Source organism: Simochromis diagramma, unplaced genomic scaffold (assembly GCF_900408965.1).
Source record: "Simochromis diagramma unplaced genomic scaffold, fSimDia1.1 OVJJ01000585.1, whole genome shotgun sequence".
Taxonomy (NCBI): domain Eukaryota; kingdom Metazoa; phylum Chordata; class Actinopteri; order Cichliformes; family Cichlidae; genus Simochromis; species Simochromis diagramma.
This window is the reverse complement of record NW_024387398.1, coordinates 4,620,162-4,638,275: the sequence shown is the minus strand read 5'-3', so window position 1 is coordinate 4,638,275 and position 18,114 is coordinate 4,620,162. Positions and strand designations below refer to the sequence as shown.

Sequence of the window (18,114 nt, the reverse complement as noted above, 5' to 3'; positions counted from 1 at the left end):
ACCACAGCGATAAGTAATTTTCTTTTCCAAATGTTTCCCTTTCCTCGGTTGTGTAATAGGAGCAGTCAAGATAGGATATAAAGGTAAATTGAACCACTACCCCCCCAAGGGAGATTGTCACGAACAATCCCTCCCTGCTCTTTGTCTTTCCTAGCACGGCGTATATACACCTGTTTTATGTCCAAGTCGATCATAATGTTTCTGCTGTGATCCTGCTCCCCTCGATATGTCCCCTCATTTCCTGTCCGTCCTTACCAGTCTCACACCAGACTCCACGGTCCCTTCTCCTCCCTGTCTTAATTCCCTGTGTCTGCCAGATTAAACGCCCTGAACTGGTGTGGTTTAGTCATGTTTGGGCTCCCTGTCTTCACCCTCCACTAAAAGGAATGCGATCTGGCAGCAAGTGCACTGTTTTCTGTAAATGTGGAGACTCTAGACCCTCCCTCCTCTTCTCACTCTTCTCCCTGCTATTTACATACACTTCCTCTTCCCTTTGATGTTGCTGTTACTTCACATGAGTGCTTCAAACATCTGCAATGTACTACTCCTGCTTTAATTATATTCAGGCAAAAAAAAAAAAAGAAAAAGCAATGAACTTCCAAGACAGTGTTTCGAGCTTCTTAAATGGGATTTGTGCAACTTTTAACTAAAATAAAAGAAGAAGAAGAGCAAGATCCTTGAAATTCTGATTCACATATAAACAAGAAAATTGTTGGGGAATTGACATTAAGAGACTGCAGTTCATTTAAAAATCACAGTGTGAGGATCCATGTAACCTTAAAAGATGCTACTTCAAAAAGAGCCATCCAGACTTTGATTTAAACACAAAATCACTGCTGTGAGCATTTGACTCAACAAGCATTCGCAGCATCTCCCACTGGCTTTTCAACAGTAAGTAAACAACTGAGATGGTTTGTTGTCCTTTTATCCCATGCATTTCCCTTTACGCTGTGGTTGCACATTATAGTAAAACTCATGTGAAACGACCGTAACGCCTCACAACTCCCCACCTCCCCTGCCCCCCATCCCCAGTCCTGTTGGAGGTGTATTGTACCGTACGTTCACTTATTACTGTCTTTTTTCTTTTTTTTTTTAATCATTTTTGTCCCTCCTTCTCCTCCGTCCACTCTAAAAGCCCCTTTCGCTCTTGTCTTCTCACCCCTTCCTCGCCTTCTCATCCTGATTTCCTCGTCCTGATGCGTTTGGCTGTTTGACATATACGTGATGTGTTGACAGACGGCTGCCCCGGGCTGTGCAACAACAATGGGAGGTGCGTCCTGGATCAAAACGTCTGGCACTGCATCTGCCAGTCAGGATGGAGAGGGCTGGGATGCGATGTAGCGACCGAAACGCTCTGTTCAGATGGCAAGGATAACGAGGGAGGTAGGAAGAAGTAAAAGCTTCATACAAATTGTCTTTTTAGCCTTGGAAAAAAACCTGGTGCCTATCTCTTATTGCACCAGACAGAAAACTGGCTTTGATGTGGCTCCTCGGTGACATTGCAAACAAACAAAACAAATCAATCATACATAAAACATCACTGGAAAGAATATGCTAATGTAGAGGCAGAGCAGATTGTTAAACAGCATGCTTTAAAATATACAGTAGATCAATTATAAAGACTTGTTGGCACTATATATTAAAACTCTGCAAGCTGGATTTCTAATGAACTTCTCCTTGGCCTAATCAACACCCCAGAACTTTTGAGGTTCGCGTGTGGCGACAGACACTTCACACTCTGTGTCAGTGCAGGATCTCTGTCGGTGCTTTAATGAACTTAAGTTCATGTAAGAAGTCATCTTTGTGTATCAGAGGTGAACACAGTAATAGAGATGCTTATGTTTTCCTTCGTCAAACCCAAACATATCCAGGTCAACCGAGCTTTTCCTCCCTGTCTTGACCGCCCCTCCTGTTTTCCAGACGGGCTCATCGACTGCATGGATCCAGACTGCTGCACTCAGATTGCCTGCCAGGGTCAGACCTACTGTCGTGGCTCACCTGACCCAGCTGCCATCGCAAGCCAGAGCCAGAGTTCAGTCGCCCAGTCTTCTTCTAAGAGCTTTTATGAACGCGTCAGTTTTTTGATCGGCCCCAGTGGCAGTCACGTGATACCCAGGGATAACCCTTTCAACAGCAGGTAAGCAGCTTAATGAGTTACTGACAGCTTTTTAATTATTTGGATCCAGTTAGCTGTTTGCTGTCTCATTACCGGTAGAGAGGCACACCTGTGCAGCCCCTCGAAAATGTCGTAGGATCTCACATCTTTGTCTTTGCAGTCAAAGTGACAAGCCTGTTTACAGTCGCTTGGTTGCCACACGGTTTTATTTATTTATTTTACAAGTTGGGATTAAGTGGTTCAGGAATAAGCTTGCTCCCTGTTAAAATCAGCCCTTATGACTATAAAAACATAAGGATTAGACTGCTTAAACCCAGATAACAGGACCATGTGATTTTCCAAATTGAAAAAGGAAAGTACAGCATAATTTAATTTTTGCATCAGTGAGCTGCCCGTCACACACTGTTTGTATAACAGAGACCTGATAGAACGCTTTCTCATTTAAAACTGTTCTTCCATCAAAAAACATCAAACACGGATAATTTTGTCAAGTTATTACTGACTGAAAAAATTAGAAAAATCCTGTTGCTGCAATGTTGTACATGATGACCACTTTGATGACAATGAGTCACTTCTTTAGTTCATAACTCATAAAGGTGACATTTCTGTTTTATAAGAAGGTACAGGATTGCAGAAAGTTTCCTGTAATTATTAGCCACGGTGAAAGGCAGATTTGTCAGTTGCTTGGCTGCTCACTGAAACCAACTATGATACACTGCCATGAAATTCTATGCAGGCAGTCATTTTAACCCGGAGAATGTAAAATGGAAATCACTTTGACGACCCTGAAAAACAGCATCACAGTTATACCCGTTTTCTACATTCTCCTCTGCTTATCCACTTCAGGGTCATGGGGGCGGGGCTAGAACCCAGCCCATCTGTCATACGGTGAGAGGCAGGGTACGCCCTGGACAGGCAATCAGTGTGTTAATTGGGTAATCACCAATTAACCAAACACTGCTCAGGTCTCTGGACGCACAGAAACAAAAACTGCACACAGAAATGTTTAGTGTAACCTCGCAAAGCTGCTCAAAAACTATTCTTTTGTTTTATTATTATTTTATTTTTTTTCCTCACATTCCTCAAGAAGTTTAGTGGATTGGATTTCGACTCTTTGACATGCACCACTAGATATATTTACCCCACATTCTACCCACACAGATTTATTGTGCTTCTGAGACATTTTGACACTGATGGGCATAAAAGCTGAAACTTTTTGTGTTTCTCAGGACTCCTTTTATTCATTGTGACACCTTGCACTATGCCTACGTCTTTTTCTTGAGCTCGTTGCATGAATTTGATTTTTAGTGGTTTTTGTATGACTGAAAAGTTTGATGTAAAGAGCAACAAGATCTTACCTCGTGATTAAAGTACTGTACAATATCTCTGTGCAAACTGAAGAGACTGTTATATTTTTCATGTAAACTTCGGTGCATTCCCACATCTGTTCAGAATCACAAGAAGAGTTTGTTTTGTGACTGATGGAGAGGAAAATGATTGCCAAACTGTGTGCAGAAGGCTTTGGGAATATTTCCGCCAATAGTTTAAAGTAATCCTTATGTAAATAGCATGCTTTACTGAAAATATAGAATGAGGCAATTCCCCACAGCCGGGTTCTCAGTAATCCTCATCCTCATTGTCTTCAGCTTAATGTCGATTTCATGTCTGGCAGTGGCATTAGCTCTCTTGCTCAAAATATTCATTTGCCTTTTTATCTCCTCATAGAAGTTAGTTTTATAGTCAAAAACAGTGTTTTAGGAGCTCTGCAAACATGCGTAGTCCTAAATTTTACAAAATTAATTACCTTTTTTTAATCTTATCGCTACATGGCAAATACTGCATACATGAAGTAAATTTTGAAAGAGTCATATAATGAAGTAGAATTTAGTAGTGACAGGGTTTGTTTGGAGACCCCTTTTTGTTTTTTAATTCATTTGAGGTTATAGAGTGAATAATTTATCCACTGCCTTTGCAGAGTATACATTATGAGAGTCTCTGAAGCACTGGAACAATGCCAGAAGAGAAGACTTTCAGCGACGGTAGTGACTGTTATGCCAAGCCGTAGAGTATCTGATGTTTAAAGGTAGAGAAATGAGACACAGCTAGAGGTCATTCATGTCCTTCTATTTTTAAGAAGCCATTGTGTTAGCCCAGAGAAAGGCAGCCGATTTCAGTGTGTGGTCAGGTTTCAGAACTCAGCAGTAAAGTTGTCCCTCGTATAGCACAGAGAATAAAACATGTGTTGTGGTGTAGTGCCCCCCCCCCATCCCCCCAACCCTCTCCCCCGCACAATAGTTCCCCAGCCATATCACATGTCCCCACACAAGTCTCCCGCTGGGTTTTGAGACGTTGTTTTTCTACCGCCAGTCTGGCACAATGACAGATAAGAATGCATGAATTATATGATTCATTTCTGGGGTTTCAGCAGGTGGTGCGACTTTGCGTTTGTTTGGTGGTTCAGTTCTTGTATCATCCGTCTGCCTCTCAAAAGATTAATAGAGTCACAGGGAAGGAAGAGGGAACCTTCGCTGTGGCTCTTAAGTGGCCTTGTTCTTTGAGCCAGTAAATAAACGATGGGAGATGGTTGTACCAGACATGAAGCGGGAGGGAAATGAGAGGCTAAAGCTGTTGATCATCTTTCTTTCTCGCTCTCTCTCGCACACACGCTCTCACTCTCATATACGTAATGACCCGGAGATAAAGTGGCAAAATAGAACATTTTTTGCCCACCGGTGAAAAATGCAGAGGGAACGCTTTTAAAATTCTGCTCCACGGCTGAGAAATTGGAACAGCTAAATGTTGATGGAGAAATATAGTTTTGTCTTTCCCTTTAACTGTATCTTCAAACAGAGGACTACCTTAACAAATCGCTTCGCACTTAAGAATATAAAAATAAAGATTAGTGTTTGACAAGTTCTACCTGCAGGCCCAGCAGTCGTGATGAATAATGGCAGAGGATGAGGATATCTGATGCTTTAAATTATGTATGAATATTCCGTGTTTGTGATTTACAAAGCAGAAATGCACAAGAAAATGCCTTTTTTTTTAGGGGAAAACAGGGAATGAACTGCTAGAGGTGCTGAACCTATTGACCAGAAGCAAATCCATTTACCAGCAGGGAAAATCTGAGTTGGGGAAACTAAATGAGTAATGCTCCCCCATGCCAGACTAACTACCACAGAGGTGCCCTAAAGTGAAGCATTTAACCCCCCATCCCCACCCAACACTATAACCACCACTGCCGCTGCCATTTGCTCCAGTAACATTACAGTTTGACCAACGGTAGAGGGTGAACTACATAAATTATAAATCTGCCACCATATGTGAACATCTGGTGGCAGATTTATGTTTCCAACACATTGTTGTGTTGGAAACATAGACATAGTGTGTTCAAAAATTCTCTTTTCTTCTTTTTGAACCAAACGTATACACACATTGTTGCCCACAGACTTTAAATGAGCAAAAGCCTCCGCTTTTGACTCGTCACTGCCTAACACTGTATGTGTTCTGTATTCCAACTGCATTTTTCCTTTCACATCTAGAGTACTTATGGCTTCACCTTATAAAAAATCGCTGTGGCGATTCTGTTGTGTTGTAGAACTGCTTTTCTTTTTCAAAACCCTTCATTTTTTTCCATTTGTGACAGTTTGCCTCGAGCATTGAATTTTGTTGTTCTGAATTCCTATAAAGTGCCTCTTGACACGTCACTTGCCTGGCTTTGCAACTTCTCACATCAAGAGGATGTCTGTAACTGAGCTGAAGAGCTCATTCCAACACAATTCTTGTTGATATATTATCTTTCATCACAAGTATTACTACAGACATTTATCACGCTAGCGAACGCAAGACTTCAGTATGACACTGACAAAAGGCTCTTTTTCAGAAGCAACAGCACTTGCTGGAATAATCACACTTGGATCACACCCTCTTCAAATACAATTTAGGGGAAATTCCAAATTCAGCAAGGTCAGATAACAATACTGTGAATATTTCACTCGTGAATCTCATTTGATAGCCTCACTGCTGGGTGTATTGTACACTTCATTTACCGAGTTGACTTTACTGAGGAGGCTGATAATTTAACTGTGAATGTTGTTGGCTAGAGAAGATGCTGTGTGTTTACACTTTATTCCCACAGTTTTCTGTAATGGCCTCACAAATTGAAATGCCCTTACAGCTATACGTAGTGTGTTCAGTTGTGTCTTGTCATAACAGCACCTATTTTTATATTGCGCATTAAATGCATGAAAAAAATCTATATTTGCATTCTTGTGGAATATAAATGCTGCAATACGAGTGCAAGACGCTGCAAAATCTTAACAAGAAGCCCTCAACCGACTGATTTATGGGTCCTTAAAAGCAGTAAACAGACACAGAGAGTGGCTCTGTTAGGTGCCGTTTTCATGAGTAACGACCACTGACGTGTGTGTGTTCTTAACAATCAGTAAGTCATACCTCTTAGCTCATGCCTCTGGCAAGGGGATGACAGTTGTTAGCAGTGCTGATGTGGTGGATGCTTGTTGACACCGGCTGGCATTGTTTGTTTACTCAGCTCTTTCTGTGTTTGTTTGCCCTCACAGCCTGGCATCAGTCATCCGGGGTCAGGTCCTAACGGGAGATGGGACACCGCTGATTGGAGTCAACGTGTCTTTTCTGCACTACTCAGAGTACGGCTATACTATCACACGGCAAGATGGCATGTAAGTTAGTTTCCCCTGTTCACGTGCATCATTAGGGGCATACAACGGAAAACACAGTCATCTTTACACAACGATCAACAAGTGTACAAGCAGACACCCAGCCAGCTCAGTCTTGGGTTTTAACCTTTGCCCTGGCGAAAATATATTTGTAGCATGTCCTGCTGTCCCCAGACTCGTGTGGAAAAATCCAAGAAAAAAAGGCTGTCCAGCAGAGGAAGAATTGTCCTGGCAGTTATCCAAAATGTGCTCAAAACAAATCGAAACAGCAGCACATTGTGCCCTAGAACAATTCCTCATGCAAATGTCACAGTGGTGGAGGCCATTTTGAACCAGGCTGTTTAAAATGCATTGAATCAGCAAGGGTAGAATCAATCTGCCCGCAGTGTAGTAAAACATGGGATTACTGCCTGACCTTCTCGTGCTATTACCACAGACTGGCTATTAATAATGGGAGTGCAAATACATACAAGACAAACGTATGTCACACATTTTACAGCGAGCGTTCAGCTCAGGTAGGAGCTTCATTTCGCACATGGTCGTCAGAGATTATGAACCGAGCCTTCGTTCGAATTCAACAGATAGAAACCATGTTTATGTGCTGCCAATGTGGAATAAAAGGCTTATTGAGTGGCAGAGAATTGTACAGCTGTTGTTATGAATCACAATCCTTGGGTCCCCAGATAGCCGAGGATTAGCTGATTTCTTCAGATATTCCGCCCTGTAACTCTTCTGACAAGGAGCGTGATAAATGGTCGGGGATAATCACACTTGGTTAGCCAACAGATCCGCTCAGTGTGTTAAGAAGGGGGGGGGCAGCATCAAAGCCTGGCCTCTTGCAGCTGTGAGCTCCCCACTGCCCAAAGTGGAAAGAGCTTGAGAAGGAAGCTGTTTTAGGTCAGCTGCACAGCTTGGTTGTCGCTGCGTGTGCGTGTGCACGGGTCCGGGTGCGTACATGAGATGTGCAAGTATTCAAATCTCCGTGTGTGTGTGTGTGTGCCTTTGTGGATGTGGATACATACAATGTCACTACGCAGATGCTTTACCCCCTGGGTAGTGGAGCACGCTGAATATATAGAGCAGCACTTCAAAGACTCGCCCTTCATTTCCAAACCAGTAACTTTTCCCTGAGTAATGTTGTACTAATTAAACCAGTTCACCAGTGAAAACTCCCAGAACTCTGAACCAAATTCAACCATAAAGTGTCTTCTAACACCACGCTGAGTGAACAGAAGTCATAAATTAGATTCAGTGAATAATAATATTATATGGAGACTGAACAGAGGGATCACTTTGATAGGGAAAACTGCCTTTGAAAAAGGGATTATCAGCCTTAACATAAATATTTACTTTGCTACTTTGAACTTGAGGAGACATTTCAAAATTATATCAGTCTAAGTTTTCGCCATCATTAGTCATTAATAAAAAACAAATCCAAGGCGATGGTGGTGATTAAATCTGGAAATGTGCTAACGCTGCTAATGAAAGGTCAGTTACTTGCTCTCGATTCCTTTGTTAAAATAACTGATTATTGCAAATATTCTTCTGGCTTTACATAAAAAACAAAGGTGTTTGGATGTTATGATGAAGCATTTGACTTGTTTTCAACGTATCATGTTTAATGGTTGTCTTTTTGACAGCTAAGAAACATGTATAGTATATAGTTCTATTGTAACGAATGGAAATGAGAGTCAAAATAATGAAAATTAAGTTCAAAGATGTAAAAGAAACCTCTAAAGATTTTACTGCAGAAGATGATTTCAGTATTTTTACATAATAAGTGCAGGTTATTCAGTTGCTGTTTCTATTTAAGCATTAAAATTCGTACGCTTCTATTTCCTTCCAACATTCGAAGGTTTGACCTCTTGGCCAACGGTGGAGCATCACTGACGCTGAGCTACGAACGAGCTCCCTTCCCCACATTGCACCGAACAGTGTGGCTGCCCTGGAACGTCTTTCATGTGATGGACACGGTGGTGATGAAGCGGGAAGAGAACGACATCCCCAGCTGTTACCTGACGGGCCTAGTCAGGCCCAACCCCGTCATTCTGGCCACACCCCTTTCCACTCTTTACAAGACCTCCCCAGAGGACAGTCCTATCATCCCAGAAACCCAGGTGAGATCCATGTCATAGAGGGGCATTGTATGGTGGTCAGTCCTAGATTTCTTGGTATGACGCATTGTTTTGAATGACCTGTGTTTGAGTCCAGTATTACAGACAGCAATGCTGAAAATACACAAGCACAGAGTAACAATAATGCTGTTATCTTCCTTTCACCATGCCTTTCTTCCCTTTTTTAAACTGCGTCAGATTTGCCTTACACGTTGCCTTTGGGCTTTGATTGAACCGAGGCATCTCCACTAAGCCATAAATTGTCTCATAGCAACACTGATAAATTCTAAGGGTACATTGCATGGAGGTTACATGCCTCAGGATTTGGTTTGTTTCCATTTGGCCCAAATCTATGTTGTAAATCCCTAAATGTAGAAGTTGACTTTGCAGCTTTTGCTGTTTTTACTGTTTGGAACAAATTCTGTCTGTGTTACATCAGAGGGATGAAATCAAAATCATTGGACATGCTTCAACATAAGTATAGTGTCGGTATGTGAGGCAACCAGGAACCAGGACGAAAACGAAAAAAATAAGAATGACTTCTGTCAATTATTAGTTGAGATGTTCAAGTATTTTTTTTTCCTGAGACTTTTAATAATGAAGAATTCATTTACTGCCTGTGGAGCTCAATTTGCATTTAGAAGATTGCAGTTTGTGGCTGGCATAAGTAAAAACTCTTCTTTAAATAGTTTGGCTTCCTAAAAAGTTCATAATGTTTGACTGCTTAGAATAAAATGTAAGTATTTCTAGCAACAAACAAGGTTTTTCTGAGATGAAATTCGTTTTAATGTGACCTGGATAATAAATTGTATGTATGTTATCCTGCATTTGAACTTATTGTCATTAAATACATACATTTGTTGCTCCTATTAACTCTGTTACTTAAGTCTACTCCATGCTGTGGCTTTGGCACTGGTCTGACTGCTAATTAAATCTTAGGTCCTTCATGAGCAAGTGGCCATACCAGGCAGTGACCTCAACCTGGTCTACCTGAGCTCCAGGGCAGCTGGCTACAAGCCCATCCTCAAGGTGCTCCTGACCCAGGACCGTCTCCCCTTTGGCCTGATGAAAGTCCACCTGATGGTGGCCATCATGGGCCGTCAGTTCCAGAAGTCTTTTCCTGCCTTCCCCGACCTTTCTTACACTTTCATCTGGGATAAAACAGACGCCTACAATCAGAAGGTCTTTGGCCTGGCGGAGGCTGTGGGTGAGTTCCTGCTGTGAAGCTGCCTACTGAAGATGTTGTGTAAGCATAAGTTCACCGCCAGATACTTGTGCTACCTTCAGGCAGTGAACCTTAGTTGAACTTTTAAAGATTGATTTTACTTTTTTTAAATTGAGGGTTATTTAGCTGGGGACTGCTTTTGTTATCATGCGCAATAAAGATTTAGCAGGTGGTGTGAAATCCTGAAATCCCCCTGTGCTGCATTTTTGAAGGCCATTGCTCTTTTGCTGACTTCTTTGTTTTGCATGTATGATATTTCAGCAGCTGTGCACTTACTGAAATATTGCCTCTGAGGCAGAGGCCTGGAAAAAAAAGGGGGGGAAACAGCCAAGGGTCAATAGTCAGAAATACTGATGAAAAAATAAAGTGACAGAATCTTTTCATGCAGAATATTTTGATTATTTTATATTATAACTGGTTAACTGAACATACTTAGTTATATACTGGTGGGGTACAGACTTACATCTAGTAGCACTTGCATCATCGCAGTTTACTGATAAAATTTTCAAAGCTCAACATGAACTGAGAGTTCAGAGAATTTTGCAGCATTTGTGATTTTTCCTAAAATGTGCTCCATCTGAACTTTGATCATTTCAATATTTCTTGCCACCTTATATTTTGATTATTTGGAATTGTGGTTTATTTGCATTTACACAAGATAAAACAGACAAATGAGAGGAGAATACATAAACTCCAAACAGTGCAGGCAAGACACAGAAACCCCATGGGCCTTCTAAACTCATCCCAGCTGGAGAAAATTAAACAGCCAAAGAGAAGGCAGAACCAGGAAATACAAGAAATGGCGACGACATGTACTGAATGTCTTATAAGCTACAAGCCTCATTGCTGCTATAAGTGTCTTATAAGGAGGTTGTAACCTTGCTCACCACAGGCGTCTGCTGTCATTACTTTCAGTGTCAGTGGGATATGAATACGAGTCCTGTCTTGATGTGGTGCTCTGGGAAAAGAGGACAGCGGTGTTACAAGGCTATGAACTGGATGCCTCCAACATGGGCGGGTGGATGTTAGACAAACACCACATATTGGACATTCAGAATGGTAAGAAATAAACATGTATACAGTATGCATGTATGTCTGCAGAGATAGGTAGCCTCTTTGGGTTACAGGCAGGTGGTCTTTACCCCGAATCACCGCAATAAATACTTGAATCAAAATGAAAGATGGTTCGTCATCCCATCTGCAGATAATAGAGGAGAGTTTTGAAGGGCCGATCATTCACAGTAATGACTGAATAAATCAGCAAGTAAGCCACCAGGGTGCAAGGCTTGCAACGATTCTACACCACTCAGCTATTTTAGGAAGAAGACGGCCTTTTGGCGCTCACGAAGGCTTACACTTTTGATGAACAGGCGTCATGTTTAATTCTCGCATTAATTCAATAAACTTAATTAATTTCTTGCTCTGTCATCAATCAGATTCTCTTTAATCGGCAAGTACAATAAATGGACATGAGTTTGTCTTTGTCGAGCTGCTGCACAGTTATGAGAAAGGGGAAACATACATAATGAAACTATCAAATATACCAACAGCAAAGTCACTGCTGGGTTACAGTACCAGGAGGTCACACTCTATAATCTGGAGATTTCAGCCAGCACACTATTAAGGGGTTTCAGTATGTTACTACTGTGGAGGCAGTAATATGACTGCAATTATAGGAAGTGTGCCTCAGGGCCTCGGGCTAGTGAGTGCATTGTCAGTTTGCCAGACTGCTGTTTTGACATTAAACCCACTTCGGCTCACAACCGTTGTTCCAGTTGTCCAACACAATTTGTGTCCTTTTCATCTCGAAAATAGTCGAGGTCAGTCCGTAGTCTCACACTGTCAGAGTGGAGTTGGTGAATACATATTTTGTTTTCATTTGAATAGGTTTTATATTTTTGTTTGGTTTTTTTGGCATAGAAAGCTGATCTTGGCTCATTTGGAAGTAAAATGAAGCATTTTTAAAATCCCTTGAAAAATGGATCTGTATAGTTAACAGAGCACAAACTCATATAAGATTCCTTTGTTTTGCCACGAGCAACAAGTGTATCTCAGAAAGGAAGTTGCAGATTTGGTAAAGGTTTTATCACCTTCTTTTACCTAAACTAAACAGAATTGCTTTGAGGAAATGAATTGCACTTTTGCAATAAAATGTACATTCTTTTGGTGCAGAACAGGGTTTTTTTTTTTTTATTATATATGCTCATCAGCTAGGTGGGTGAAACTAATCAGTATTAATCCCTTCAAAACATCAGTAAGCACGTACTGTGCTAGTGATGGGTACCACTCTACAAACATCACCCACTCAGAGGTCAGACTCTGCACTAACAGGTGTAAGCATTGAACTTTTATGATGAATTGTTCTTTACAGAGCTTTGTTTGAGCAGAACGAAAATTAATAACAGCGTAGAAAAACTTTTAGCCCTTTTTTTTTAGCTTTTATCAGGCCACTTGTTGGTTTTCAGATATATCATAGAGTTCCATCATGTTGAAAGAATGTCAGTAATGGCTGTCACTGACGCTTTAGATCATGTGCATTAGACTGAGTGTTTTTACAATGAAAATGTATTATCGTCCATCACATGCAAAGCTTTACATTCAATTTTCTTCAAAGGCTTGGATCCTAAGAGCCACAACCTCTATTTTAAAATAATATGAATTTGTCAATATGATAAAAAATGTGTATAAGACACTCTGAGTAGCTCTATAGTGAGGCTGAACCTATAAATTATGATCATAGATTTAACAGCACACAGTTAAAAGATCTGTGTGGCTGTTTGGGAATTAAAAGAAACGGTTGTTTTTATGAGTGTCTGTGATTTTAATGCTAAATTTGAAAATGTAAAAATGCAGCATGTGCTGAACAGTTACATTTCTTAAGGTCTCTGTATCGCCACAGCTTTGATGTGTTGTGTAAGGAGGTTCACATGAGTTTTGGAGCCCCCTTACAAAGCCTCTGCAACCACCCAGCACTAAAGTATAAATCTGGTTCTTTCTTGTGCCGTTTTATCCAGATCCATCAAACTTTTAAGTGAACCACTCAGATTATTTTTGTGACCAGATATTTTGGCTACCAGAGGAGGGCTTTCTGTAAGGTGAAATGTTTGTGAACTCGTTTCTGCCTCCACAACTGGCAGGTACAGAACTATTCATCCCACAGCTACTCAGTGGGTTTGCACAGTAATATCATCCATGTGTTCTTCATATATATAACAGGCGACTCAGAAGTCAGAGATTGCGAATGTGTGTTTTGTCAGAAATGTTTGTGGAAAACATGTCAGAGAAGCAGTTTCTTTGTTCAATCCTTGATGGTACTTTGTCCTGCTTCTTTGTTGAACATTAAAAGAACAGACATAGAAACCCAATCTGTCAAGCCACCCGGAACCTGAAGTTTGTGAAGTGTGCAAAAGAACACTGAAATATGCTTCTAGCTCGACTGCTGCTGGTGCAATGCGTTTCATCCCACCTGTCTCAAACTATAGCACACCCATCTCCAAAGCCTTCAGAGTGGCAGCATCACAGTTGGAGTTGTTGTGAGATGCATTTGTGATAACAGATAAGTGCAGCATGTGTGATATGCTAATGTATGCGGCATCCTTTATTAGATTGAGCTGTACCGTGTGTCTGGATTTATCAGAAAATCAAACGTTACTGTGCATGAAAAATCATCATGTGCGGGCTTGTTTTTGTACATGGAAACAGTGATGACAGAAATAAAACAAGAACCAGATGGTGTTGAGTGTTTTCTTATGCAGTAAATGCTGCAGCCTCCCCGAGGCTTTTTCACACTTTTCACTTGTCCTTTTACAACGGCGCCCTGAAAATATTCGCAAAAACTGACTAAATTTAAAAGATTCAAAAATAGCAAACTCGTGTTGTTTTGTCTCATTGATTCCTGTCTGACAGGAGCAATCAATTTGCCGAAAGGGTTTCATGCTCCAATCCTATTAGCTCACCCCAAAGACGGTGTGCTTGGTAAGGCTGTGAATTGTTTTTGTTAGCGACTTTGGCATGCTAGTTTATGCAGGGTTCACATCAAAGTGTCAAAAGCCAATCTGTAAACATATCTATGTTTGCGCTCACATTAATTGTTTTTACAGAGGTAGTGAGTCGGCACCTAGTTCTGCCTTGAATTCCCTTAAATTTTCTCAGTACAAACTGAATTATTCAGTCTCGCATTCAGCTACTTTTTGACATTTGAGATTTATAGCTCATGTGGGTTTTTGGGCAAGGAATGCAGTTCGATATCCTCGGTCAGCATGAAGATGAATCCAAATATCACTGTTTGCCTTCATTGCTGCTCCAGTATTGATTCTTTAATGCTGTAAACCTTGACTAATGTCCTCACCCAACATGCTAGCAAGCGGTGGTCCTCTGCAGCCGCACAGCGGTTTAGCTCCAGACATTTGCTATCGGTCTTTGTTGTGACTCTTGCTTCATTTTTGCACTACTTCTAACATCTGAGCACTTTTTATCTCATCGTTTGTGTCAAAAGACCCAAGCAAAAAGCCTTCTCCGTCTCTGCCTCCACTCCAGTGCCTGTCAAACTAGATAAGGCAAATTGCTGGTGTCTGTGCTTTAGTCATGTCCTCCTGCCCCTCCTTTCTTCGTTACAAGTGGATAGCCCTTCCTCTCAATCTGCAGTTTGTCTCTATCTAGGGTAACATAGCTGATTCTTATTGGACACAGCCAGGGTTCAGCAATTCAGTATCTCTGAGTATACTTACTGTACAGCTCACGCACATGCTGCATTTGAAGCACCGAGATGTTTCCTGCCCACTTTTAGCCTCAATCAGGATCAGTGGGAGCCTCGGTGCTATCTCTGAGAATGACACTGTGCAAAGGAGAGTAGAAAAGGACAGGGTGCAATTAAGACGCACTCCCTCGCTTCCCCTACGAATCTCTGTACTCTCTATGTGTCACCAAGGTGACATTGCTAAGGGCGCTCCAATTTTTTTCTTTTTTTTCCTTTTCTTTTTTCTTTCAGGTACAGAGGCTTGGCCTCACATTTGTACCATTAATCATCTCGAAAGCTGTGATGTTGACATTAAAGAATTTTTTTTACCACTACATGCCTCAAATGAGCCTTTTATCAAACAAATTATCACCTTCTATAATGAGTCCAAAGAAAGAATCAATTCAGTTTGTAGGTGGAACAGTATTGTGTGTAGAGAAGAATTATAATTTCTATATACGGGCAGAAGGCAAAGTTTGTAAAGATGACATTCTGGTCCTTGCTCAAATATTCCTGTAATAACTCCTCTTCTTCTGCTTATTTTTCCACTTTATTTTCTGTGACAGAACATAGCCTTCATGGTTTCTCCACTTTTCATTCACTATAATTTATCATTATACACATTCATAGTTTTGATTGTTTTCTCTGTTTCTGCTATTATTTGGGAAATTCTGTGTTAATCCTGGAGTCTAACTGTGTCTGACTGTTTAGTAATGTGGTAAATGCTGCGTGACATGCGGTTACATTACATTATGGTTATTTGCTTGTTGGATGGAAGAGTGTTGGAGTGATCTTGGAGCAAGAGAGATAACAGACTCTCAGACTTTATAAAAAAAAAAATTAAAAAAGCTTTTTTTTTTTGTCCCATTTTGCCAAGTGAAACAGTGATTTCTCTTTCACCAGCTTCTATCCAGAATTTGAAACACGCCTCCACATATTCGTTTACTAATCAGTGAGCAGACACAATCCTAACGGCTGAGCCGTTCTGCTGCCATACTTATATTTTGAGTCTCCTCTGCAAAATCTGTCGAGGGAGCACTTTTCGTCTTTACACTTCAGCAAAGTTTTCTTGCTGCAGAAACTGTATACTCTCCTTGTCTCAGTAGCGGGAACTTATTTCTAAGAAAGTTTTTATTTACAGTATTTCTTCCAAACTCAGAGCACAGTAGAGTAAAAGCATGAAATATTTATGGACATATGCTTATGAACTCTAAAGCCATTTTAGTCTGGACACTGTAGGAGTCCCCTTATTCGGCCTGGGGCAGTAGACAGTCAGAAGCCAAATTCCCATCAGTGCAGCTCTCCAGCTGAGACTTCACAAGCTTGATCCTTGCAACAATCATCAGCAGTAATGTGTCATGACCAAGTGCCCTTGAGGGAAGAAAGCTGCACCTTAATCTGCTCTTAAGTTAGAGGCAGACATTGTGTATGTGAGAAAATCATAGCAAAAGGATATACGATGGTATGTGAAGTGATAGTTTGGGGGGTAGCGGATGATTGATAAGTATATTTAATCCATTCCATTACACTGACTTATAGCTTATGGTAAGACTTATGTATACAGTAATGTGTGATGGAAGTGTAAATAAGAGAGGACCACAGTGGCGTGCCAAAACGACCTTAGCATTCTTCTTTTTCTTTACTTATTTATTTATTTTTGGCTCAATAGCTGTACCGCTGCAGCTGATCTACGTCCTACACACTGCGGTACATCTTAGATATTAAAAATGTCTTTGTCTTTTCTGGGAATGTTAGGAAGTTATTACACAAACAGACATTAAAATTCTAGTCAGATTACATAGTTTATTTGTTATTTGTGGCTCTGATTCGGGGTGCAGCCAAAACCTTTCAGTTCACTGAGTGTTTTCATCACACTGTGTGTTTTATTCAGTGAGCAGACGCATGGATCACAGTTCAATTAAAGTCCCAAGGTCGTGCGTTTGATGGCGTCACACGTAAAGCCTTCCCACGGACCTATTTGTCTTTGTTAGAGGCTCATGTATAATGCTTTCGGATACAAAAGACAGATTGGTCAGATCGTCCTGTCAGAGTCTCGCCAGACCGTGCCTTCATTTGAATTTGTCCTTCAATCAATTAAATCAATGAAAGGAACTAATCAGAGAAGGGACAAGCAGCGTGGCTGCATACTTGATTTCCCATACATCCAGGGTTACGATGGCTTATGGTACAGCGCTGTGGGAGAACGACATCATGCGACCATTCAGAGGTGTCATAGATCCACTAATTAGGACAGAGGCAGTGTGAATTCACACAAGTTGCTGGATGTGAATAATTAAGTGCTTCCAGCATGCACTTCTTCCCTTTGATGTTTTTTTCCCCTTTGAAGAGAGTCCCACTATATCAGCACCCTTTAAAAAGCCAGTTATAGCTGCCTCTTGTTAAAATATTAATCTTTAGTGACTCACCAAATATGGTGAGTCCTTAGTGAAATGCACTATTATTAGGGGGTGGTGCACTGCACTGTATTTATGTCTACCGCCTCTTTGTGACTAGAGGAGAGCAGGATCCCTGTTAAGTTAAAAGAAAATTATTTTACATAATGTATACTTCAGCTTTGCGGAGGGTTTCAAGGAACCCACTAAAACAGCTGTAGAGCATTTCCCAGCATTGAAGTATTAGGTTATATCAGTTAAAACAATGATTAAGGCTAGTTCCCCGTGTGCTGCCTTGACTCCCTGAACTATTTAAATCAGATTGCCTGAGTTTTATGCAGTATAAAATAAACCACAGTCATTTGGACTATAATTTGTTACCTCTCATTTAAAAATAAACAGCAGTTTATTCTGAAACATAATTTTCTGATGGCTTATGCAGAGTACTTTAGATCATGAATTTGAAAATTATCTTTGCACATTCTCTTTATGTTTATACCGTTATGAAATGTGCGATGTTTGTTAGGTCTAGTGAGCTTAGCAAAGATGCTGCAAGCTGAAGTAACAAAAACACACAGTGCCACCACATAGTTCTTTCTCTTTATTAATTAGACATAATAGTAAAAGTTCATTTAAAGTAAGTGTGAGTCTTTATGTCAAGTTAATTACCTCTTAGTTCCAGCTCTGTAGTTAACACCAAGCATGTTACCTAGAATGGTGAACAGTTCCTTTAAATACATTGTTTTAGCAGATTTGAACTACTTTATATTTCTGTTTTATCTGGATTTGTCTGGCTAAATTTTCAATCCTGTAAATTAGTGTTGTTGGGTTTTT

At 40.7% G+C, this 18,114-nt stretch overlaps 1 protein-coding gene across 8 annotated transcripts in view; it reads left to right on the top strand.

The window, feature by feature from the left end:
* The window catches only part of si:dkey-237h12.3 (teneurin-3), a 132,357-nt gene that overhangs the window by 94,293 nt on the left and 19,950 nt on the right, over positions 1-18,114 (top strand). For 5 of the 8 annotated variants that reach the window (XM_040010185.1, XM_040010186.1, XM_040010191.1 and 2 more), the window contains 7 exons: positions 60-83; positions 1,237-1,383; positions 1,921-2,137; positions 6,697-6,816; positions 8,669-8,930; positions 9,867-10,134; positions 11,068-11,211. In XM_040010185.1, the coding sequence (XP_039866119.1) occupies positions 60-83; positions 1,237-1,383; positions 1,921-2,137; positions 6,697-6,816; positions 8,669-8,930; positions 9,867-10,134; positions 11,068-11,211 (1,182 nt within the window). The remainder of the gene's footprint in view (positions 1-59; positions 84-1,236; positions 1,384-1,920; positions 2,138-6,696; positions 6,817-8,668; positions 8,931-9,866; positions 10,135-11,067; positions 11,212-18,114) is intronic. The other 3 variants (XM_040010190.1, XM_040010189.1, XM_040010188.1) reach the window with 1 other exon arrangement.